General features: G+C 41.2%; 3 protein-coding genes across 3 annotated transcripts; all 3 read right to left on the bottom strand.

Annotated features, from left to right (window-relative positions):
- Positions 1-1,712: 1,712 nt before the first annotated feature.
- Positions 1,713-7,447, bottom strand: LOC137353679 (ferritin heavy chain A-like). Its single transcript, XM_068020040.1, has 6 exons — positions 7,343-7,447; positions 6,427-6,573; positions 5,757-5,882; positions 3,242-3,388; positions 2,593-2,718; positions 1,713-1,859 (listed from the first exon to the last, which is right to left on the bottom strand). The coding sequence occupies exons 1-6, from the start codon at positions 7,445-7,447 to the stop codon at positions 1,713-1,715; spliced, it is 798 nt and encodes a 265-aa protein (XP_067876141.1).
- A 2,300-nt stretch (positions 7,448-9,747) lies between these two features.
- On the bottom strand, positions 9,748-17,328 carry LOC137353572 (ferritin heavy chain B-like). Its single transcript, XM_068019938.1, has 5 exons — positions 17,304-17,328; positions 16,847-17,040; positions 15,954-16,100; positions 11,761-11,886; positions 9,748-9,909 (listed from the first exon to the last, which is right to left on the bottom strand). Exons 1-5 carry the CDS (start codon positions 17,326-17,328, stop codon positions 9,748-9,750), a joined length of 654 nt encoding a protein of 217 aa, XP_067876039.1.
- Positions 17,329-21,593: 4,265 nt separating this feature from the next.
- LOC137353571 (ferritin heavy chain B-like) lies at positions 21,594-23,866 on the bottom strand. Its single transcript, XM_068019937.1, has 4 exons — positions 23,762-23,866; positions 22,850-22,996; positions 22,165-22,290; positions 21,594-21,740 (listed from the first exon to the last, which is right to left on the bottom strand). The coding sequence occupies exons 1-4, from the start codon at positions 23,864-23,866 to the stop codon at positions 21,594-21,596; spliced, it is 525 nt and encodes a 174-aa protein (XP_067876038.1).
- Between the last annotated feature and the right edge of the window lie 511 nt (positions 23,867-24,377).

The following is a 24,377-nucleotide window of genomic DNA, read 5'->3' as shown; positions in this document are numbered from 1 at the left end:
TTGAGTTTTCTCAAAGTGAATCCAATTGAATCTGTTCTCAGATTCAGAGTTTGTCAACATAATCGCAGGAGTCTGCAAATGGAACTTCATTTTGTGTTGAACACAATTAGATCCATCTCTTGGAGAATTGACACTGCGTTTGATGGGTCTAGAATGAATCTATGATAACAATGCTAACAACAATATATTGAAAAAGATTGTCCAGCCCAAAACATTCCACAGCGAATCTGCAAACCAACTGACATGTTGGGGAAATGAAAAGTGGAGAGCTTCAAACAGAACTCTGTTGCTACGTCTACGTGCAACATGGAGGTCCAGCCCCAGGGAATTTAGGAGTTGTAAAGTCCTCTGTTGTTGCTTCTGCAAAGCTGGAGTCTATTGAGACTTGATTACGAGGGAAGATTTTACCTGAAATAGAGAGTGTTATAACTACCTGATTTCTGCATTCACTCATCCCAGACATTCATTAAAATGGCTCCTGGTGAGTAGTGGTTGAACAAATGACAACCTAGCCAAAAGACAGATTAAGATGGTGAATATTTTACAATGAATAGTGTAAGAGTCATTCGGTCCATGGAGTCTCTCGTGACCAGTACATTACATTCAGCCCCATTCCCCTACTCTAGTACCTACAAGTTTTTTTCCTCCAAATGCTCATCCAGTTTCCTTTTGAACTTATTTATTGGCTACACTACCACCATCTTCATACGCAGCAAGTTCCAGGTCATTGCCAATGGCTGTACAAAGAAAAAAGATTCTCCTCAGATACTCCTACATGGGGCGGCACAGTGGCGCAGTTGTTAGCACCGCAGCCTCACAGCTCCAGCGACCCTGGTTCAATTCTGGGCACTGCCTGTGTGGAGTTTGCAAGTTCTCTCTGTGTCTGCGTGGGTTTCCTCCGGGTGCTCCGGTTTCCTCCCACCACCAAAAGACTTGCAGGTTGATAGGTAAATTGGCCATTATAAATTGCCCCTAGCATCGGTAGGTGGTAGGGGAATATAGGGACAGGTGGGGATGTGGTAGGAATATGGGATTAGTGAAGGGTTAGTATAAATGGGTGGTTGATGGTCGGCACAGACCCGGTGGGCTGAAGTGCCTGTTTCAGTGCTGTATCTCTAAATAAAATAAAAATCACTTGCCCAAACCCCCCAAAGTCTGTGTTCCCAAGTACTTGTACAATCGCTAACAGGAATAGATCTGCCTTTGTCTACCTGTCAGCATCTTCACATCTCTATCAACTCTCTCTGCATTGCCCTTTGCTCCAATGAGAACAGGGGGCAAAACAAAATTCAGTTTCCCTTCCTCATGTTCCACAACTGCATGACATTTCATCTGCAGATGGAAGAAACTAACTTGGTGATAAAAATTGCATATTTCAGATATTCCCCACAAGTTTCTCAGTGAAAATTGGAAGATGTGAGCAAACTAGCCTAAGCAGACTTTGAATCAATTTTCAGAAGCTGGATGTCGGAGAGCAAAACTTAAAAGGCATGGTAAAGTTTCAGTGGAATCAAATATTAGACAGCTAGGTATCTTGGCTGACCTGAGTAATGAAATTAGTTACTTATCTATACAGAGAAAAACAAAATGAGGCCATGATAAATATTTTTATTTCCACATACAGCAAGAAATGAGAAAACTGCATATTAACCAGAAATGGGTCACATTTTGTTTCTACCAATATTTTTGAACTAATAATTTTAGAATGCTCATCAACTCAGCATGAGCTGGGCAAACAGGTACTCTCCCATGCCATTGTCAGGGGCTCCCAGTCTCTTCAGGTTGGTGATGTAATCTCCAAGCTTCTTGATCATCTTCACTTGCTCATCCAAGTAGTGAGTTTCCAGGAAGTCACACAACTTGAACATGAAATAGAAAATGCCAAACAGTTTTTTTTCAGGTTTGCACTTGCTGCTGTTCGATATTCAGTGTATTAACACCTAATCTGTACTAATGCTTTGTCTTTCAACACACCATTAACATATTGTTTGCCTTTGCTCCGTGACCTTTTGGTTAGCTATGTGGCCTGGTCCAATCTAGACCTCCTTTGTTATCTCTTGCCCCACCCCCACCTCACTTACTTATAAACTGCGACTTTACTAATATTTGTCAGTTCCGATGAAGAGTCACTGATCCGAAACGTTAACTCTGCTTCTCTTTTCACAGATGCTGCCAGACCTGCTGAGGGGTTCCAGCATTTCTTGTTTTTATTTCAGATTTCCAGCATCCGCAGTATTCTGCTTTTATTTTAGATGTTTAGTGAGGATCTTCTCCAAAAGAGAAATTACTTTATTTTGTATTGGGATAGTTTGACATGGGCACATTTAACCAGACAAGAGCAGAATTACCCAGAAATAGCAAATCAATTTTAATAAATGGTGAATGGACTGCATAAGAAACATTTTAATGCTGCAGATACAAAGTGTCTTGGGAACAGTTTAGTGATCCAGGTCTGCAGTATAGATGGCTTCTTGGCCCAAAAACAAAAATCTGAAAGTGAAAAACAAACTTACACAGAATTTTACCAATGTAGAGTAAAGGGCAGATTCCAATATCACTAACTCATGAAAAATTGGTATGTTAGGAACTTACATGAGAGTCAGTGTTGCCAGTGGAGAGTTTGTGCAGATCCAGCAGTCTCTGGTTCACATCCTTCTCCATCTGCAGAGCTCTCTGCATTGCCTCCAGACCATTGCTCCACTCATCCTGCTCTGGCTTCTGGAACAGAATAGTGGTCCTGTTAATGGGAGTGCAAAGTTCAAGGGACGTTATGCTCAAGGTCAACAGGGTTAAAAGCAACAGAAGTTAATCTGTCCACCTCAATATTATGAGGAAGTATGAAGGGTGGAGTCCATTAGATCAGTCCATTGGCTAAAAATGGCAGGGCAGAGTCAAACTCCGTTCCCAATTACACTCCATTTAAAGAAAAATCTTCAAGTTACTTCATCCATGGAACTTTACAGCTGCGATCCACATTCTCCAGAATAGTTTCCTTGCCAAGCACCATAAAATTGGAAGCAGTAGTTCGTTTCTGGCGGACAAACTCATTCCTTCTGAACATCCACATTTAGTGATCCTCCTCTATTCATTAGCTAGGCTGGCCCATCATAACACCCATCTTCATTTCACTAACACTAGCAATTTTACTCATTAAATCTCACTGGATTAGGAATTTAAGGGTGTTCATGAGGAAACATCTTTTAAGCAACCTACAATTACATTACAGAAGTTGCAATCCAACCTTGATGTCCTCCAAGATGATTCGGCCTCCACGTTTATTCTGGAATTTCATCAGTTTCTCAGCGTGCTCCCGTTCCTCATGTGAATGCGCCTTGAAGAACTCAGCAAAGCGACGCAGGGCAACATCATCACGGTCAAAGTAATAGGACTGCAGGTAGAGACAAAATGGAAAGGAAGAGTCAAGTCAGACCCAAATCTCAGCAATGGCCAAGTCAAAAAAATTGATAGCAACATCATGGTAGATAAGTCACCCATTCTTTACTTCAGACAGTTTGCTTTCAATTAAGGGGCTTGGTTTTCAAGTTATTGCTTCAATGTTTTCCTGAATATGTTGAAAGTGCCTCCCATTGACCAGCATTAATAAAAGCAGTAATGAGTTTTGGATTAAAGTCTCATTTCAGCATTCAAACTACAGTTAATTATCAGGAGATCTTCTTGTCTCTCTTCACCATCAGCCCACCCACCCACACCACCCCCTCATATTCCCCCCCACCTCACAAACCTCATTTCCTTTCCCTGCCCCCACCACCCGACATTGAAGGTGCAAGGAAGTGCATTCCAGGGCCGAAGACAATACAATTCACAAATGCAGAAGTGGTTAAGCCAGTTAGTCACATGACTGACCTACTGGCCAACTTGGGTTTTTGTTTGTGCCATACCTGAAAAGAAATCAGGTGTGCAACTGAAGCTCGAACAAGGAAGCCCCTCTCCTGGCTGTCTCTCTCGCCTTCTCCCAAGCACCCGGCCACATGGAAGACACGTACACCTCAAGAGAGAAAAGACTCGGACATCAAAACAAGTTGAATGCTGAACGGGTCCCCAACAAATAGCAGGAGGTACCAGCACCCACACACTCCACATTGAACTCCAAGGTCAGTAAATAACTAACAGATATTGCCTCAAACTTTTCCCCCTTGACTCTATCTGCATGTGTTTATTGCGTATGCATGCTAGTGTGGTCGTGTTACATAGTTGTAGTCGTTAACTGGATTAGAGTTTAAGATTAATAAACTTCTCCCTTGTTTGCTGAAATCTAAAGAAACCTGTCTGATTTCTTAACCTGACACTTGGAGCAGTGAACAAGGATTGACTCAAGGGAGCTTAAAAGCACTTGTTAAAATTAAACCCCGTCACAGTTAAACCAGACAAAGGCTGAGAGTGAACTCCTATCCCTCTTCTCACCTAGTCATAATGTAATCCCACAAGTTTGCTAATGGGAATCCCATTTTGCATTGTGTGTGCAATTGGATCTAAATTAACATGGCTTAGAGAATTGATGTATCCCTGTGTGGGTCTAGAACAAGTCAGGGATACCAATCTTGATCACAATAGGTTCAGCAAGTTCCAGGGCATTGGCAGTATAAAAAAATATTGTTCCCCTCAGATACTGCTACTTATCTTGCCCAAACCCCTTAAGTAGTATTCCCGAGTACTTGTACTATCAGCTAACAGGATTAGATCTTCCTTTCTCAACCTGTCAGCATCCTTAGACCTCTATCAAATCTCTCTGCCTTGCCTTCTGCTCTATGAGAATAGGGGTGAAAACAAAAGGCACTAATTCAGCATCCCTTCCTCATATCACACAACTGCATGACGTTTCATCTGCAGCAAAATTGCACATTTCACATATCCCCTACAAGTTTCTCAGTGACAAATGGAAGACATGTGCAAACTATCCTAGTCAGACATTGAATCAAATTTAGGAAGCTGGATGTAGAAGGGCAAAACTTAAAGGCATGTTCAAGTTTCAGTAGAAAATCAACCATTAGCTGGGCATCTTGGTGATCAGAATAATGAAATGAGTTACTTATCTATACAAAGAAACAAAATCAGTCCATGATAAATACATTTATTTCCATATGCAGCAAGAGATGAGAAAACTGGGAATCAAAAAGCATTCAGCAAGTATAGAATTAATAGTTGTAGAACCCCAATCAACTCAGCGTGTGTTTGTCAAACAGGTACTCTCCCATGCCATTGTCAGGGGCTCCCAGTCTCTTCAGGTTGGTGATGTGATCGCCAAGCTTCTTGATCATCTTCACTTGCTCATCCAAGTAGTGAGTCTCCAGGAAGTCACACAACTAGAACATAAAACAGGAAACGAGCGAGTATAGTTAGCTTTAAAAAATGCAAGTATCTTCATAAAATTTTTTTTATTTTTTTTTTTATTTGCACTGGGATAATGGCGCAAGTACTGTACATGGGAGCAAGACTTGCTCTAGAGACCAAGCACAGGCAGCAGGCCAAGTGGTCAGCACAGAAGGACATCATTCTGATCCGGTGGATACATTTAGCCAGACAAGACCAAAATTCACCCACATGTGGAAGTCAACTCCATTACACTGGGAATAAATGCAAAAGATTGATGTCAGAGAAACCAAGTACCTTGTGAGCAGTTTCGTGATCCTTTTTTATAAAAAAAAAAGGCCCCAAAACATATGGAATGCTACCAGAGTTAAGGGCAGATTGCAAATATCATTTAATCCATCTGAAAACTCATTCCAATATTAACTTACATGAGGGTCAGTGTTGCCAGTGGAGAGTTTGTGCAGATCCAGCAGACTCTGGTTCACATCCTTCTCCATCTGCAGAGCTCTCTGCATTGCCTCCAGACCATTGCTCCACTCATCCTGCTCTGGCTTCTGGAACAAAATAGTGGTCCTGTTATTGGGAGTGCAAAGTCCAAGGGATGTTATGCTCAAGGTCAACAGGGTTAGCAGTAACAAAGACAATCTGTGCATCCCAATACTATGAGGGATGGGGTTTAATCACTGGGTTGACAGACAATTACAGGACACTGGATCAGTTCATTGCCTCTGCACTGCCATTTTTGGCCAAAGCTCTAATCCCAATTACCCCAAATATGCTAAATTTTCTTTTTCTCCTTTATGATCCTCAACTACATCCATGGGGCATCTACAGCTATGGCCCACATTCTCAAGATTGTTACCTAGTTAGTTAAGCACCATAAGAACCAATAGTTTACAATGCAGAAATTGTTCCTTCTGAAAATCCATTTATTGATTTTATAAATATAGAAGAGGCAAAGGTCAGTCAGACCAACTCACCAACACTAGAAATTTTACTCATTAATCTCTCGATTGAGTACTGACATTATTAGAATAAGGAACATAGCCTGAAAGTATCCAAGTTAGATCATGGATTCCATGAAGATAAGATCCCAACCTTGATGTCTGCCAAGGTGATTCGGCCTCCACGTTTATTCTGGAATTGCATCAGTTTCTCAGCGTGCTCCCGTTCCTCATGTGACTGCTCCTTGAAGAACTCAGCAAAGTGACGCAGGGCAACATCATCCCGGTCAAAGTAATAGGACTGCAGGTAGAGACAAAATGGGAAGGGGAGAGGTCAGACCCAAATCTCATTTATGGCCATGTCAAAAAGAATGGGTGATTTATTTACTATATGATTTATCACAAAAGAATTTGCTTTCAATTAAAGGGGCTTGGGTTTCCAAGTTTAGGCTGTAAAATGCTAAATTTGTTGAAATGCCCCTCCCTGTAACATTACAAAAAAAGCAGTAATATTATTTGGATCAAAGTTTCATTTCAGGCACTCAAACTATAGTTATCAGCAGGACATCCTTTGTCCCCCAGTGAAGGTACAAGTGATCAAAAAGAAGTTGCACTCAATACAATAAGACTTTCAGGTTACTACTTCATGCAATATCATTACTGCTCGTACAAAAGAGTTCAACACCACAGGATTTACTCATCTACAAAAAAAAAAAGGGCGGGGGGGGGGGGGGGGGGGTGGGAAGACCAGAACAAGTCAGACAATGTTTCACTAACTAGTCACTAAACTTAATTGTTGCCATCCAAGTTGGAAAAGATGACTAGGTTTATACATCTTCAACATGAATCCTCTATTAGAACCTTGGAGTTACTTTCAAACTTGGGAACAAATATTACAGAGCAAGGAATAAAGTCCCTGTTTCAAGGGTGTTCACTGATTTAAGTCAAGGGAGAACTACAGAGATAGATTATAAACCCAATTGCTGGACCTAGAGAAATTCTAGCTACTCAAAATGCATTGAAATTCCAGTCTTAACTTTGAAATAGGACCCCAAGAAAACAATACACACCATGGAAATATAAACATAGGAGGAATAGAGCTCCATGTTGATTTGCTTGTTAACAGCATCTTCACAGTCCTTGTGGAAATTCTGACACACTTGAGAGGCCATCATAATCTTTACTATTAGCAAAAAAAAAAACTAAACTCCAACAATCTAACTGCTTCCTGCACAATCTCTTGTATTTATACTAGTGGGACACCCTGCATTCAAACAGGGGAATGACATCATTATTGATGATTGACAATTCCAGGTAGCCAGTCAGGAATCGTTCATGAATCATTCAGGAATCAGGCACCAATTGACAATGTAGACGGGCTGTGGGGTTGGACCCAGAGACAATGAGAGCTGTGGAATACAGGCAGGTTTGGATGATTATTATGTGATTGGAACATAGGAACAGGAGGAGGCCAATCAGCCCCTCAAGCCTGTTCTACCATTCAATTAGATCATGGTTTGTGTCTTATGGCCATTTGCCTGCATTGGTTCCATATTGTTTCATACCCGTACCTAAAATAAATCTAACAGCCTCAGTTTTGAAATGTTTAATTGATCTCAAAATTTTGTGGGAGACAGTTCCAGATTTTTCCCTTCTTGTGAAGAAATGCTTCCTGACACCACTCCTGAATGGTATAGCGCTAATTTTAAGATTATACCCCCTGTCCTGGACTGCCCCACCAGAGAAAATAGTTTCTCTCTATATACTGTTATGACTGAGGTGGGAGGAATTCACTGTATTTTCTAGCACCAATTCTCCACAGGTCACAACATATATTTAAATGTTTACCCAGTTACCGATACGGTCAATCATGGACTCTATTGTTATCCCAAAAGAAAATACACCAACAGGTTTCTTTAATAAACAACAAAATTATCAGTTTGTTATAAAACGAGACCTAACCAGTAATATAGCAAGGTATTAACACACAGATTGAAATATAAAAGTTCCCTTTTAACTTAGCCCATGACACACACACATACACACATCGGATAACCAGAAAATTAGATTTTCTTTTTAGAGCTCTGTTAAAAAAAAGGAAAAAAAGAATACTTGGGCCAAATACTTGCTAATTCTTGAAGAAAGCAGAGAAGATACGGAAAGATGTCAGTTGTCCCTTTTTTGGTTTGGCGTCCCAAATACGCTTAGACGGTTGCCACTGGGATCTTTCCAGAACAGTTCTTTTCAGGCGACATTGAAGGTCAGTTTGGCTGGTTTTCCAGGTGAGATGCGGCATCAGGTGTTTCTGGCAGCCTTTTCAGGAGACATGCAGCATCAGTTTCTCTATTTCCTACACTTAATTCACAGGACGTTCTCAAAAGATGGAAGAGGATGCTGATGGTGACTGCTCTCTTGGCTGATTTTCTCCAATTGCCTTCAAAACAGTTCACACTCCAACACACTGTTCAAAGCAAAACCAAAAACAATATCTCAAGAGTCAAGCCTCCTGACCCCTATAAATTTTGACCTGTCACTTCTCTGTAAATATCTTCTCCAAGTCAAAAAGCCCCTGCTGGGATATTTATCTGATGACAGGTGACTTCCAATGAGTGTTGTTTACAACAAGTCATCTCAGTGTCCTGTCAATGACCACAGCGAAAAATATCTATCGAATCCTTTTCAGTATTCCCTTAATAAAACAATGTCCATAATTGTAAAATACAAGTCCTCAAAAAAAATCCCTAACAAGAAATGTAGCAGCACCATCATAACAATAACCTATCAAATCTATTATTCATGTTCAACGCATCAATTAAAATTATTCTTCACTCTTCTATACTTGGAGAATACAAGAGTTGTTAATGCAAGTTGCCTTGTAATCTAAAACCTTTATCCCTGGTATCATTCTGGTGAATCTGTGCTGCACTCCCACCAAGGTCAATATATCAAAGCTGAACACAGTACTCCAGATATGATCTAACCAGAGCTTTATACAAATATAGCATAACCTCCACCCCTTTGTATTCCAGACCCTTGAGATGATGTCTAACAGTCTAGTCAACATTTTAATTCATTTATGTACCAGTCCACTAGCTGTTAGTAATTTCTGTACACGGACCCCTAACTCTCTCTGCTCCTCCACAGTTCCTAGCTCCTCACCATTTAGAAAATATTCTGATTTATCTCTCTCTGTCCTCGCTCTATCTCAAATTGAAATTCATCTATCACAGTTTTGGCTACTTACTTAATGTCCCTTTTCAATTTTCTGCTCCAATTTACTCTACCTACTGTAACACCTAACTTAGTGTCATTAGCAAACTTGGATATATGGCTCTCGATTCCTTCATGCCATTTATAAATGTAGTGAAAAACTGAGGCCCCGGTACAGATCCCTGGGTGAGATGACTAGTCATATCCTGCCAATTGGAGTTCATACCCATTATCCCTACTCTTTGTTTCCTATCTCCCAACCAACTTATGACCACATGTAAAGGTTTCCTGCAATTCCATGTGCTTCCATTTTTCCCAATCTCTTCAGCAGAATCTTGTCAGTGATATATTTGATGTTGGCTTCTTTGAGTTTTCTCAAAGTGAATCTGTTCTCGGATTCAGAGTTTGTCAACATAATCGCAGGAGTCTGCAAATAGAAATTTATTTTGTGTTGAGCACAATTGGATCCATCTCTTGGAGAATTGACACTGCGCTTGATGGGTCTAGAATGAATGTGATACCAATGTTGACCACAATATATCAAAAGAGATGAAACATGAAACAGCCTGAAACATTCCAGTGAATCTGCAAAGCAACTGACTTGCTGGGGAAATGAAAAGTGGAGAGCTTCAAACAGAACTCTATTGCTCCGTCTAAGTGCAACATGGAGGTCAAGCCCATGGAATTTAAGAGTTGTAAAGTCCTGTGTTGTTGCTTCTGCAAAACTGAAGTCTATTGAGACTTGATTGCAAGGGAAGATTTTACCTGAAATAGAGTGTGTTATAACTACCTGACCCAAGTATTTCTGCATTCACTCATCCCAGACATTCGTAAGTATGGCTCCTGGTGAATCAGGGTGCAAGTAGTGGTTGAACAAATGACAACCTAGCCAAAAGGTAGATGATGGTGGTGAATATTTACAATGAATAGCGTCAGTCATTTTAGGCACAGGAGGCCATTCGGTCCATAGAGTCTCTGGTGACCAGTACAACACTATCAGACCTATTCCCCTACTCTTGCACCTGTAAGTATCTTTCATCCAAATGCTATTCCAGTTTCCTTTCAAAATCATTTATTGGCTACACTGTCACCATCCTCATGGGCAGCAAAGTCCAGGCCATTACCACTGGCTGTTAAAAAAAAAAAATCCCCTCTCAGCTAACAGGAATAGATCTTCCTTTGTCTACCTGTCAGCATTTTCACAACTCAATCACATCTCTCTGCATCACCTGCTGCTCCAGTCGGATCAGGGGTCAAAACAAATTTGTGCCACTTCCTCATGTTACACAACTGCATGATATTTCACTGGCAGACACAAGAAACTACCTTTGCAATAAAACGTCCATATTTCTGATATTCCCCACAAGTTTCTCAATGAAAATTGGAAGATGTGAGCAAACCAGCCTAAGCAGACATTGGATCAATTTTCAGAAGATAGATGTAGGAGAGCAAAACTCAATGGAATGGTAGAGTTTCAGTGGAATTAGATATTAGACAGCTAGGTATCTTGGTGATCTGAATAATGAAATGAATTACTTATCTATACAAAGATAAACAAAATCACTCCATGATAAATAATTTTATTTCCACATACAGCAAGAAATGAGAAAATTGCATATTAACCAGAAATGTATCACATTTTATTTCAATTATTAGAGAACAAATGATTCTAGAATGCTGATTAACTCAGTGTGTGCTTGTCAAACAGGTACTCTCCCATGCCATTGTCAGGGGCTCCCAGTCTCTTCAGGTTGGTGATGTGATCTCCAAGCTTCTTGATCATCTTCACTTGCTCATCCAAGTAGTGAGTCTCCAGGAAGTCACAACTAGAACATGAGAAATCAGGTGAGTATTGTTTAAAATAAAAAGTTAGCAAGTACCTTTGTTGGATTTTTTTTTTTTTTTTAAATTTACACTGGGATAATGGTGAAAGTTCTATACATGGAGTAAGACTTGCTCTAGAAAACAAGCACAGGCAGCAGGCCAAGTGGTCAGTACAGAAAGAAATCATTCTGATCCTGTGGATAAGTTTAGTCAGACAATACCAAAATTTACCCACATGTGGCAAGTCAAATCTATTATACAGGGAGTGAATGCAAAAGATCGATGCTGGAGAAACCAAGTGCCTTGTGAACAGTTCAGTGATCTACAGCTAGTGTGATGGCCTTTTCACCCAAAATGCGAGCATGTAACCAACCTATATGGAATTCTACTAGAGTTAAGGGTAGATTCGAATTATAATCTTCCAACCTGAAAACTCATTCCAATATTAGCTTACATGAGGGTCAGTGTTGCCAGTGGAGAGTTTGTGCAGATCCAGCAGACTCTGGTTCACATCCTTCTCCATCTGCAGAGCTCTCTGCATTGTCTCCAGACCATTGCTCCACTCATCCTGCTCTGGCTTCTGGAACAGAATAGTGGTCCTGTTAATGGGAGTGCAAAGTCCAAGGGATGTTATGCCCAAGGTCAACAGGGTTAGCAGCAAAGATAATCTGTGCAACCCAATACTATGAGGGACCATTGTAGGAGACTAGATCAGTTCATAGAGTGTGCTTTGCCATTTTTGGCCAAAGCTCCAATCCCAATTCACCCAAATATGCTCCATTTTGTCTTTCTCCAAATCCTTTTAGCATCCTTAACTTTGTCCATGGGAAGTCTACAACTGTAGACCACATTCTCCAGACTGTTACCTCATTAAACACCAAGAATTTAGGGAGCAAGGCAGCAGATTAAAAGCAGGACCTCAAAGATTTAATCTCTGGATTATTCCTGGTGCCACATGCTTGTGGGTATAGGAATGAGAGGATAGAGCACAGGAATGCATGGCTGAGGTGGTGCAAGAGGGAGAGCTTTAGTCTCCAGACTCCTGGGTCAGTTTCTAGCAAAGGTGGGACCTGTTCAGATGCAATCCATCCAACTTGAACAGGACCAAGATCCTTGCTAGGAAGTTTGCTGGTGCTGTTGGGGAGTGGGGTGGGGGAAAAGGGGTGGTGGCACTGGAGTTTAAACTAATTTGGCAGGGGGATGGGATAGAGAAGTTACAGTAGGGAGCGATGCATAGTCAAATATAGAAGAAATTGAGTCAGTCTGGAAGGCAGAGCAAATATAGATCTGTTGAGGCACAAGGGGAAAATGCATGTTGGATTGCATCTGTTTTAGTTTAGTTTAGAGATACAGCACTGAAACAGGCCCTTTGGCTCACCAAGTCTGTGCTGACCATCAACCACCCATTTATACTAATCCTACACTAATCCCATATTCCTACCACATCCCCCACCTGTCCCTATATTTCCCTACCACCTACCTATACTAGGGGCAATTTATAATGGCCAATTTACCCATCAACCTGCAAGTCTTTGGCATGTGGGAGGAAACCAGAGCACCCAGAGGAAACCCACACAGACACAGGGAGAACTTGCAAACTCCACACAGGCAGTACCCAGAATTGAACCCAGGTCGCTGGAGCTGAGGCTGCAGTCCTAACCACTGCACCACCCAGGGTTCTTCCTACTAAGACAGATGAATTGAGGGCACTGATTAACACAAGAGAGTGATATTGTTGCAATCACAGACATGGTTGAGGGAAGGGAATGACTGACAGCTCAATAATCCAGGGTACAGAATCTTCAGGCATGACAGGGGCAGGTGTAAAAGAGGTGGCATTGTACTGTTGATCAAGGAGTCAATGATTGCAGTAAAGAGGGATGATATCTTAGGTTCCTCAAATGAGGCCATATGGGTAGAATTTAAAAACAAAAAGGGGCAATCACTTGGAGTGTACTGCAGGCCTATAAACAGTCAGGGAGATAGAGGAACAGATATGTAGGCAAATCTCAGGTGTAAAAATAGGGTAATAGTAGGGGATTTCAACTTCCCCAATATCAACTTGGATAGTCTTAGTGCAAAAGGCTTAAAGGGGCAGAATTGTTAGTGCATGCAGGAGAGCTTTTTGAGCCAGCACATGGGAAGTCCCACAAGAGAAGGGTAAGGGACCTAATCCTGGAGATTGAAACCAGATAGGTGGTAGAAGTGTCAGTGGGGGAGCATTTTGGAGATAGTGGCCATAACTTGAAGATTTAAAAGGTAGTTATGGAAAAGGACAATGAGGGACTGCAAAATAAAGTACTAATGGGGGTGGGGGTAGGGGGGGGGGTGGGCAGGGGGAAAAAAAAAAAAAGAGGTGGGGAGAGGCCAATTTCAATGAAACAGGATCTGGCCAAAGTGGACTGGGAGCAGCTACTTGTAGGAAAGACTTCATCAGAGCAGTGGGAGTCATTAAAAAAAGCAAATAGTGAGTTCGGGCCAACATGTTCCCATAAAAGGTGGCAGGTAGGACCAACAAGTCCAGGGAACCCTGGATCTCAAGGGATTTAGAGGATTGGGGAAGGAAAAAAATAAGCTTACAGCAGATTCAAAGTGCTGAAAACAGTGGAGGCCCTAGCGGAGTAAAGAAAGTATACAAGTACTTAATGTAATAAGAACAAAAGGGACATGAAAAGACACTGGCCAGCAAGAGAGAAAAAATACTTTTAAAACACCTTGGAATTTAAGGGCAAGAGGATAACCAGGGCAAGAGTAGGGCCCATTAGGGTCCAGAGTAACAATCTGTGTGGAGCCAGAGGACATAGTGAGCTTTTAAATGATTACTTTTCATCTGTGTTCACTCTGGGAGAAGGACGATGTAGGTGTAGAGATCAGGGAAGGGGTTTGTGATATACTTGAACAAATTAGCATTGAAAGGGAGGAAGTATTAGCGAGCTTAAAAGTGGATAAATCCACAGGCCCAGATGAGATGTACCCCAGGCTGTTATGTGAGGCAAGAGGGGAGATAGCAGGGGCTCTGAAGTTTTCAAAACATCTCTGGCCACAGGAGAGGTACCAGAAGACTGGAGGACAGTAAATCTGGTAAAATTATTCAAGGGTAGCAGGGATAAACCAGGTAATTACAGGCCAGTGAGTTTATCAGTGCTAGGTTAACTATTGGAAAATATTCTGAGGCACAGATTAATCAGATAGTCAGCATGGCCTTGCTAGGGGGAGGTAGAGTCTAACAAACTAGATTGAATTTTGAGGTGGTGACTAGATGTGTAGATGAGGGTAAAGCAGTTGATGTAGTCTACATGGACTTCAGTAAGGCTTTTGATAAAGGTCCCAGAAGGGAGATTGGTTAAGGTGGTAAGAGCCCATGGGATCCAGGGCAATTTGGATCCAAAAATCAGCTTAGTGGCAGGAGGCCGAGGGTGATGGCCAAGGGTTGTTTTTGAGAGTGGAAACCTGTGACTGGTGGTGCACTGCAGGGATCAGTGTTGGGACTGTTAGTAGCATATGTTAATGATTTTAGCACAAATATAGGAGGTACAATCAGTAAGTTTGCAGATGACATGATAATTGGTAGTGTTGTAAATAGTGAGAAGGAAAGTATTAGATTGCAGGATGATATAATGGGCTGGGAAGATGGGTGGAGCAGTGGCAAATAGAATTTAATCCTGAGACGTGTGAGGTGATGTATTTGGGAGGACGAACAAGGCAAGGGAATATACAATGGGTGATAGGACCCCAGGAAGTACAGAGGGCGAGAGGGACCTTGGTATATTTGTCCATAGATCACTGAAGGTAGCAGCACAGGTAGATAAGGTGGTTAGGAAGGCATATGGGATACTTGCCTTTATTACCCGAGGCATAGAATAAAAGAGCAGGGAGATTATGATGGAGCTGTATAAAATGCTAGTTAGGCCACAGCTGGAGTAGTGTACAGTTCCGGTCACCACCCTATAGGAAGGATGACATTGCACAAGAGGGTGCAGAGGAGATTCATCAGGATGCTGCCTGGGCTGGAGAATTGCAGCTATGAAGGGAGACTGGATAGGCTAGGGTTGTTTTCCTCAGAGCGAAGGCCAAGGGGGTGAGCTGACTGGTATACAAAATTATGAGGGGCATTAATACCTTTTCCTTTAGCAGAGGGATCAATAACCAGGAGGCATAGACTTAATGGAAGGGGGCAGGAGGGTTAGTGGGGATTTGAGGAAAGATGTTTTCACCCAAAGGGCAGTTAGAATCTAGAACACTGAACGGGTGGTAGAGGCAGGAACCCTCATCATTTTAGTGTTTTGTTGTGTACTTGAAATGCCATAACATACCAGGCAAGGGGCCAAGTGTTGGAAAATAGGATTAGAATAGATCAATGCTTGATGGTTGTCTCAGAAATGGGCAAAGGGCCTGTATAACTGACATTTATGTTTGAGCCAATACTTCACAATGCAGAAGTTGTTCCTTCTGAATATCCATTTATTGACCTTATATCTATAGAAGAGGCAAAGATCAGCCATACCAACTCATTCTATAGCTACTCACCAACACTAGAAATTTTACTCCTTAATCTCACCATATGGAGAACTGAAGTTATTAGAACAAGGAACATTCTCTGAAAGTATCCAAGTTAGATCATAGACTCCTTCATGTTAAAAACCCAACCTTGATGTTCTCCAAGATGATTCGGCCTCCACGTTTATTCTGGAATTTCATCAGTTTCTCAGCATGCTCCCGTTCCTCATGTGACTGCTCCTTGAAGAACTCAGCAAAGTGACGCAGGGAAACATCATCCCGGTCAAAGTAATAGGACTGCAGGTAGAGGCAAAATGGAAAGGGAGAGAAGCCAGACCCAAAACTCATTGGCAGCCATGTCAAAAATGGTAGTAATATCATGGTAGATAAATCACTCATTCTTTACATCAAAAGAGTTTGCTTTCAATTAAAGGGGCTTGGTTTTTCAAGTTTATGCTGTAAAACACCAAGTATGTTGAAAGGCCCCTCCCTGTGACATTACAAAAAGCAATAATACCATTTGGATCAAAGTTCCATTTCAGCATTCAAACTATAGTTCAGCAGGCCATCCTTTGTCCCCCAATGAATATTTAAATGATTGAAGAAAAAAAACAAATCAGTAGATGACTGCTTCATGCAAGATTATCCCTCATACAAAAAAAAAAAAGAGTTCAGCATCACAAGATTTACTCATTTACAAAGGGGGAAAAGTAAAGACAGACCAGAACTAATCAGACAAAGTTTCACTAAACTTAATAGTTGCCATCCAAGTTGGAAAAGATAACTAGGTTTATACATCTTCAAAATGAATCCTCTATTGGAAACCACACAGAACCTTGGAATAACTTTCAAAAATTGAACACAAATATTACAGAGCAAGGAACAGAGTCTCTGCTTCAAGGGTGTGCACAGATTTAAGTCAAGGGAGGACTAGAGAGAAAGATTATGAACCCAACTGATTAGCCTAGAGAAATTCTAGATTCTCAATGCATTGAAATTCCAATCTTAACTTTGAAACAGGACCCCAAGAAAACAATACACACCATGGAAAGATAAACATAGGAGGAATAGAGCTCCAGGTTGATTTGCTTGTTAACAGCATCTTCACAGTCCTTGTGGTAATTCTGACATACTTGAGAGGCCATCATAATCTTTACTACTAACAAAAGCCCAGTTCCAATAACAACAATCCAACTACTTCCTACACAAGCTCTTGTATTTATACTGCTGGAACAGCCTGCATTCAAACAGGGAATGACATCATTAATGATGATTGACAATTCCAGGTAGCCAGTCAGGAATCGTTCATGAATCCAGGCACCAAATAACAATGTCGACGGGCTGTGGGGTTGGACCCAGAGACAATGAGAGCTGTGGAATGCAGGCAGGTTTGGATGATGATACTGTGATTGGAACATAGGAACAGGAGGAGGCCAATCAGCCCCTCAAGCCTGTTCCACCATTCAATTAGATCATGGTTTGTGTTTTAAGGCCATTTACCTGCATTGGTTCCATATTGCTTCATACCCGAACCTAACAAAAATCTAACAGTCTCACTTTTGAAATGTTTAATTAATCTCAACATTTTGTTGGAGTGAGTTTCAGATTTCCATTTCACTTTTTGTGAAGAAATGTTTCCTGACATTACCCCTGAATGGCTGAGGTCTCATTTCAAGATTAAACCCCCCTGTCCATTAATCGTGTTCAACACATCAATTATAATCATTCTTTAATCATCTATACTCGAGGGGATACAAGACTCTTCTAAGCAAACTGTACAAGTAATTTAACCCTGTAATCCCTGGTATCATTCTGGTGAATCTGTGCTGCACTCCCTCCAAGGCCAATATATCAGAGCTGAACACAGTACTCCAGATGTGATCTAACCAGAACTTTATACAAATATAGCTTAACCTCCACCCCTTTGTATTCCAGCCCCCTTGAGATGGAGACTAAAATTCTAGTAGACTTATTAATACATTTATGTAAGTGTCCATTAGTTGTTAGTAATTTAGTAATTTCACATTGAACTCCATCAATCACAATTTTGCTCATTCACTTAATCTATCAATGTCTCTTTGCAAATTTCTGCTCCAATTTACACTACTTACTGTGCTACTGAGCTTCGTGTCAGCAGCAAATTTGGATATACAGCACTCTATTCCTTCATCTATATCATTTATAGAGTTATACAGCACAGAAACAGGCCCTTCAGTCCATTGTACCTGTGCCAGCCATCAAACACCTTTCTATTCTAATCCCATTTTCCAGCACTTGGCCCGTAGCCTAATATGCTATGACATTTCAAGTGCTCATCTAAATACTTCTTAAATGTTGTGAGGATTCCTGCCTCTACCACCCCTTCAGGCAGTGTGTTCCAGATTCCAACCACCCTCTGGGTGAAAAAATAGTTCCTAAAATCCTCTCTAAACCTCCTGCCCCTTACCTTAAACTTATGCCCCCTGGTTATTGACACCTCTGCTATGGGAAAAAAGTTTCTTCCTGTCTATCTATCTATCCATGCTCCTGATAATTTTGTATACCTCTATCAGATCTCCCCTCAGCCTTCACTGCTCTAAGGAAAACTACACTAGCCTATCCAGTCTCTCTTCATAGCTGAAATGCTCCAGCCCAGGCAACACGCTCTGCATCCTCTCCAGTGCAATCACATCCTTCCTATAGTGTAGTGCCCAGAACTGTACACAGTACTCCAGCTCTGGCCTGAATAGTGTTTTATGAAGCTCCATCACTGTTCTTATACTCTATGCCTTGGCTAATAAAGGCAAGAATCCCATATGCCTTCCTAACCACCTTATCTACCTGTGCTGCTGCCTTCAGTGATCTATGGACAAGTACACCAAGGTCCCTCTGACCCTCTGTACTTCCTTGGGTCCGACCATCTATTGTATATTCCCTTGCCTTGTTAGTCCTCCCAAAATGCATCACCTTACACTTCTCAGGATTAAACTTCATTTGCCAGTGCTCTGCCCATCTTACCAGCCCATCCTGTAATCTAAGGCTTTCCTTCTCACTCTTTATGACACCACCAATTTTCGTGTCATCTGTGAACTTACTGATCATACCTCCTATATTCATGTCTGAATCATTAATGGACACTACAAACAGTAAGGGTCCCAGCACCAATCCCTGCGGTACACCACTGGTCACAGGCTTCCAATCGCAAAAACAACCTTCGACCATCACCCTCAACCTCCTGCCAATTTTGGATGCAATTTCCTATATTGCCCTGGATCCCATGGCTTCTTACCTTCTTAACCAATCTCCCATGCAGGACCTTATTAAAAGCCTTACTGAAGTCCATGTAGACTACATCAACTCCTTTACCCTCATCTACACATCTAGTCACCTCCTTGAAAAATTCAATCAAGTTAGTTAGACATGATCTCCCCCAACAAAGCTGTGCTGACTATCCTTGATTAATCCCTCGCTCTCCAAGTGGAGATTAATCCTGTCCCTCAGAACTTTTTCCAATAGTTTCCCTACCGCTGATGTTAGACTCACCTGGTTTATCCCTGCTACCCTTCTTGAATAATAGTACCGCATTCGTTGTCCTCCACCAACTCTCCTGTGGCCAGAGAGTATTTGGAAATTTGTGTCAGAGCCCCTACTATCACCTCTCTTGCCTCACATAACAGCCTGGGATACATTTCATCTGGGCCTGGGGATTTAACCACTTTTAAGCCCGCTAAAACAGCTAACACTTCGTCCCTTTCAATGCTAATTTGTTCAAGTATATCACAATCCCCCTCCCTGCACCTACATCGTCCTTCTCCATCGCGAACACAGATGGAAAGTAATCATTTAAAAACTCACTGACGTCCTCTGACACCACACACAGATTGCCAGTTTGATCTCTACTTTTTCCCTTATTTAAGTATAATGATAAGCTGAGACCCCAGTATAGATCCCTGGAAGGGATGACGAGCCATAGCTTGGAGTACATAGCCATTATCCCTACTCTGTCTCCTATCTCAAAACCAAATCTCCAAATATGTTTAAGGCTTTCCTCCAATTCCATCGGCTTCCATTTTTCAGCCCCTCTTGAACTTTGTGATGTATTTGATGTTGGCTTTCCTCAAACCGAATCTGTTCAGATCCAAAGATTCCTAACATAATTGTATGAGTTAGCAAATGGAAATTCCATTTTGCATTGAGTGGAATTGGATCCAAATTAACATGATTTGGAGAATTGATGTCAGCAGGGTGGGTCTAGAACAACTCAGGGATACCAATCTCGACCACACTCGATGGAACGTGATCCAATCTAACTCTGCAAGCCAATCAGCAAATTGGTGAAATAGAAAGTGAAGAAGCTTTAAAGTGAACTCTGTTCCTCCATCTCTACAGTGTGATGTGGGGCATAATTCCCATGGAATTCAAGACCTGTCAAGTCATGGCATTTGGTAAGGGAAGATTTTTAAGCTGAAGTATTGGGTGCCTCTTACCTTCATTACTTGCTATAAGCATCTCCCTATACTTAGCCCAGACATTGGAAAACATTGCCCCTTTGGTGAATAGGAATGAAAGCTTTGGTTGAACAAATGGTAGATGAAAGTAGTCAGTTCTCAACTATGATAAAAGGCCAAAAGGTGAGGTGAAGGTACTAATGCAGTGTCCTTTCCCAATTTCTAATGTTACACAGCTGCCTGACAGTTCACTTGTCATGGCAAGGACACTTTTACAGCAGAAATTGCATATTTCAAATATCCCCTACAAACTTAATTAAAATTGGCAATGTGAGTAAACCATCATAGGCAGGCATTGAATTAAGTTTGGAGGATGGCCTGGGAGAGGGAAACATTTTAATAGAATCATTATACAGCAATGTATCATACTGAAATAAATCTGAGTTATACAGAGATCAGTTCCATGATGAATACTTCAATTCCATATATAGCAAGAGATGAGAAAACTGGGAATTAACTAGAAAGCATTCACCAGAATTGGATCACATTTTATTTCTACCAATATTTTAGAACTAATGATTCTAGAATGTTAATCAACTCAGTGAGAGCTTGTCAAACAGGTACTCTCCCATGCCATTGTCAGGTACTCCCAGTCTCTTCAGGTTGGTGATGTGATCTCCAAGCTTCTTGATCATCTTTTTGAAATTATTTATTGGCTACACTGTCACCCTCCTCATACACAGCAAGTTCCAGGTTATGCCACTGGCTGTATTAAAAAAAAAAATTCTCCTCAGTTACTCCTACATCTCTTGCCCAAACCCCTTAAGTCTGTGTTGCAGAGTACTCATACTATCAACAAACAGGAATACATCTTCCTTTGTTTACCTGTCAGCATCTTCACATCTCTCTGCATTGCCTGTTGCTCCAATCAGAACAGGGGTCAAAACAAAATTCAGTGCCCCTTCCTCACATTCCACAACATTTCATCAGCAGATGCAAGAAACTACCTTTGTGATAAAATTGCATATTTCAGATATTCCCTACAGGTTTCTCAGTGAAATTGGAAGATGTGAGCAAACTATCCTAAGCAGACTTTGAATCAATTTTCAGAAGCTGGATGTAGGAGAGCAAAACTCAAAAAGGCATGGTAAAGTTTCAGTGGAATCAGATATTAGACAGCTAGGTATCTTGGGGATCTGAATAATGAAATGAGTTACTTACCTATACAAAAGGTAAACAAATTCAGTCCATAAATATTTTTATTTCCACATACAGCAAGAGATGAGAAAACTGCATATTAACCATAAATGGATCACATTTTGTTTCTACCAATATTATAGAACTAATGATTCTAGAATGCTAATCAACTCAGCGTGAGCTTGTCAAACAGGTACACTCCCATGCCATTGTCAGGGGCTCCCAGTCTCTTCAGGTTGGTGATGTGATCGCCAAGCTTCTTGATCATCTTCACTTGCTCATCCAAGTAGTGAGTCTCCAGGAAGTCACACAGCTAGAACATAAGAAACTAGGTGAGCATTGTTAGCTTTAAAAAAACCTTCATTGGATAAGAATTTTATTTGCACTGCGATAATGGTGAAAGTTCTGTACATGGGCGTGTGACTTGCTCTAGAGAACAAGCACAGGCAACAGGCCAAGTGGTCAGCACAGAAGGAAATCATTGATTCGGTGGATAGATTTAGCCAGACAAGTCCAAAATTTACCTTGATGTGGCAAGTCAATTCCATTACACTAGGAGTGAATGCAAAAGATTGATGCCAGAGAAACCAAGTACCTTGTGAAGTGTTGAGTGAGCCAGATCTACAGCATGGATGGCTTTTTAAAAAAAAAAGCCAAAAAACTTAGTTCCACTAGAGTTAAGGGCAGATTACAATTATCACCTTCAAATCTGAAAACTCATTGCAATATTAACTTACATGAGGGTCAGTGTTGCCAGTGGAGAGTTTGTGCAGATCCAGCAGACTCTGGTTCACATCCTTCTCCATCTGCAGAGCTCTCTGCATTGCCTCCAGACCATTGCTCCACTCATCCTGCTCTGGCTTCTGGAACAGAATAGTGGTCCTGTTAGTGGGAGTGCAAAGTCCAAGGGATGTTATGCTCAAGGTCAACAGGGTTAACCACCACAAAAGTATTCTGTGCACCCCAACACTATGAGGGACCATAGCGAGGGATGGGGTTTAAGCCACTGGAATGACAGACCATTACAGGACACTGGATCAGTTCATTGACTCTGCCCCACCATTTTTGGCCAAAGCTCAAATCCCAATTATGTTCCAATGCTCCTTCTCCAAATCCTCAACTCCATCCACAGGAAGTTGACAGCTGTGGCCCACATTCTCCAGACTGTTACCTAGTTCAGCACCATATGTTTAAGCCAATAATTTACAATGCAGAAATTGTTCTTCCTGAAAGTCTATTTATTGATCTTGTATCTATAGAAGAGGCAAAGATCAGTCATACCAACTCATCCTATAGCCACTCACCAACACTAGGAATTTTACTCATTAATTTCTCAATCAAAAACTGAAGTTATTAGAACAAGGAACATTCTCTGAAAGTATCCAAGTTAGATCATAGACTCCTTCTAGTTAAGAATCCAACCTTGATGTCCTCAAAGATGATTCGGCCTCCACGTTTATTCTGGAATTTCATCAGTTTCTCAGCATGCTCCCATTCCTCATGTGACTGCTCCTTGAAGAACTCAGCAAAGTGACGCAGGGCAACATCATCCCGATCAAAGTAATAGGACTGCAGGTAGAGACAAAATGGAAAGGGAAGAGAGGTCAGACCCAAATCTCATTTATGGCCATGTCAAAAATGGTAGCAATATCATGGTAAATAAAGCACCTATTCTTTACTCCAGATGAATTTGCTTTCAATTAAGGGGCTTGATTTTTCAAGTTTATGCTATAAAATGTTAAATGTTGAAATGCCCCTCCCTGTGACATTACAAAAAGCAGTAACACTATTTAGATCAAGTTTCATTTCAGACACTCAAACTATAGTTATCTGCAGGACATCCTTTGTCCCCCAATGAAGATGCAAGTGAATGGAGAAAAAGAAACATCTCACTCAGTAGAATAATACTTTTAGATCAATACTTCATGAAAGATCATTACCCCTCATACAAAAGGGCTCAACACAACAGGATTTACTCATTTATAGGGGGGGGGGGGGGGGTGAGAAAGCCAGAACTAGTCAGACAATGTTTCACTAACTCATCACTAAATTTAACTGTTGCCATCCATGTTGGAAAAGTTGACTAGATTTGTACATCTTCAACATGAATCCTCTATTGGAAACTTTGAGGAACCTTGGAATTACTTTCAAAATTGGACAAATTACAGAGCAAGGAATAAAGTCCTTGTTTTAAGGATGTTCACTGATTTAAGTCTAGGAAGGATTACAGGATTATAAACCCAATTAATTGACCTAGAGAAATTCTAGCTACTCAAAATGCATTGAAATTCCAGTCTTAACTTTTAAACAGGACCCCAAGAAAACAATACACACCATGGAAAGATAAACATAGGAGGAATAGAGCTCCAGGTTGATTTGCTTGTTAACAGCATCTTCACAGTCCTTGTGGTAGTTCTGACATACTTGAGAGGCCATCATAATCTTTACTGCTCACAGAAGCTCCACAACAACAATCTAACTACTTCCTACACAAGCTCTTGTATTTATACTGCTGGGACAGCCTGCATGCAAATAGGGAATGACATCATTAATGATGATTGACAATTCCAGGTAGCCAGTCAGGAATCGTTCATGAATCCAGGCACCAATTAACAATGTCGACGGACTGTGGGGGTTGGACCCAGAGACAATGAGAGCTGTGGAATACAGGCAGGTTTGGATGATGATACTGTGATTGGAACATAGGAACAGGAGGAGGCCAATCAGCCCCTCAAGCCTGTTCCACCATTCAATTAGATCATGGTTTGTCTCTTAAGGCCATTTATCTGCATTGGATCCATATTGTTTCATCCCCGTACCTAACAAAAATCTAACAGTCTCAGTTTTGAAATGTTTAATTGATGTCAATATTTTGGGGGAGAGAATTCCAGATTTCCATTTCCCCTTTTGTAAGAAATGCTTCCTGACATCACCCCTGAATGGTCTAGCT

The sequence above is a fragment of the Heterodontus francisci genome, chromosome 41, assembly GCF_036365525.1.
Source record: "Heterodontus francisci isolate sHetFra1 chromosome 41, sHetFra1.hap1, whole genome shotgun sequence".
Classification (NCBI taxonomy): domain Eukaryota; kingdom Metazoa; phylum Chordata; class Chondrichthyes; order Heterodontiformes; family Heterodontidae; genus Heterodontus; species Heterodontus francisci.
Note: the sequence above shows the minus strand (reverse complement) of the source record. Positions and strands in the feature narration are given on the sequence as shown.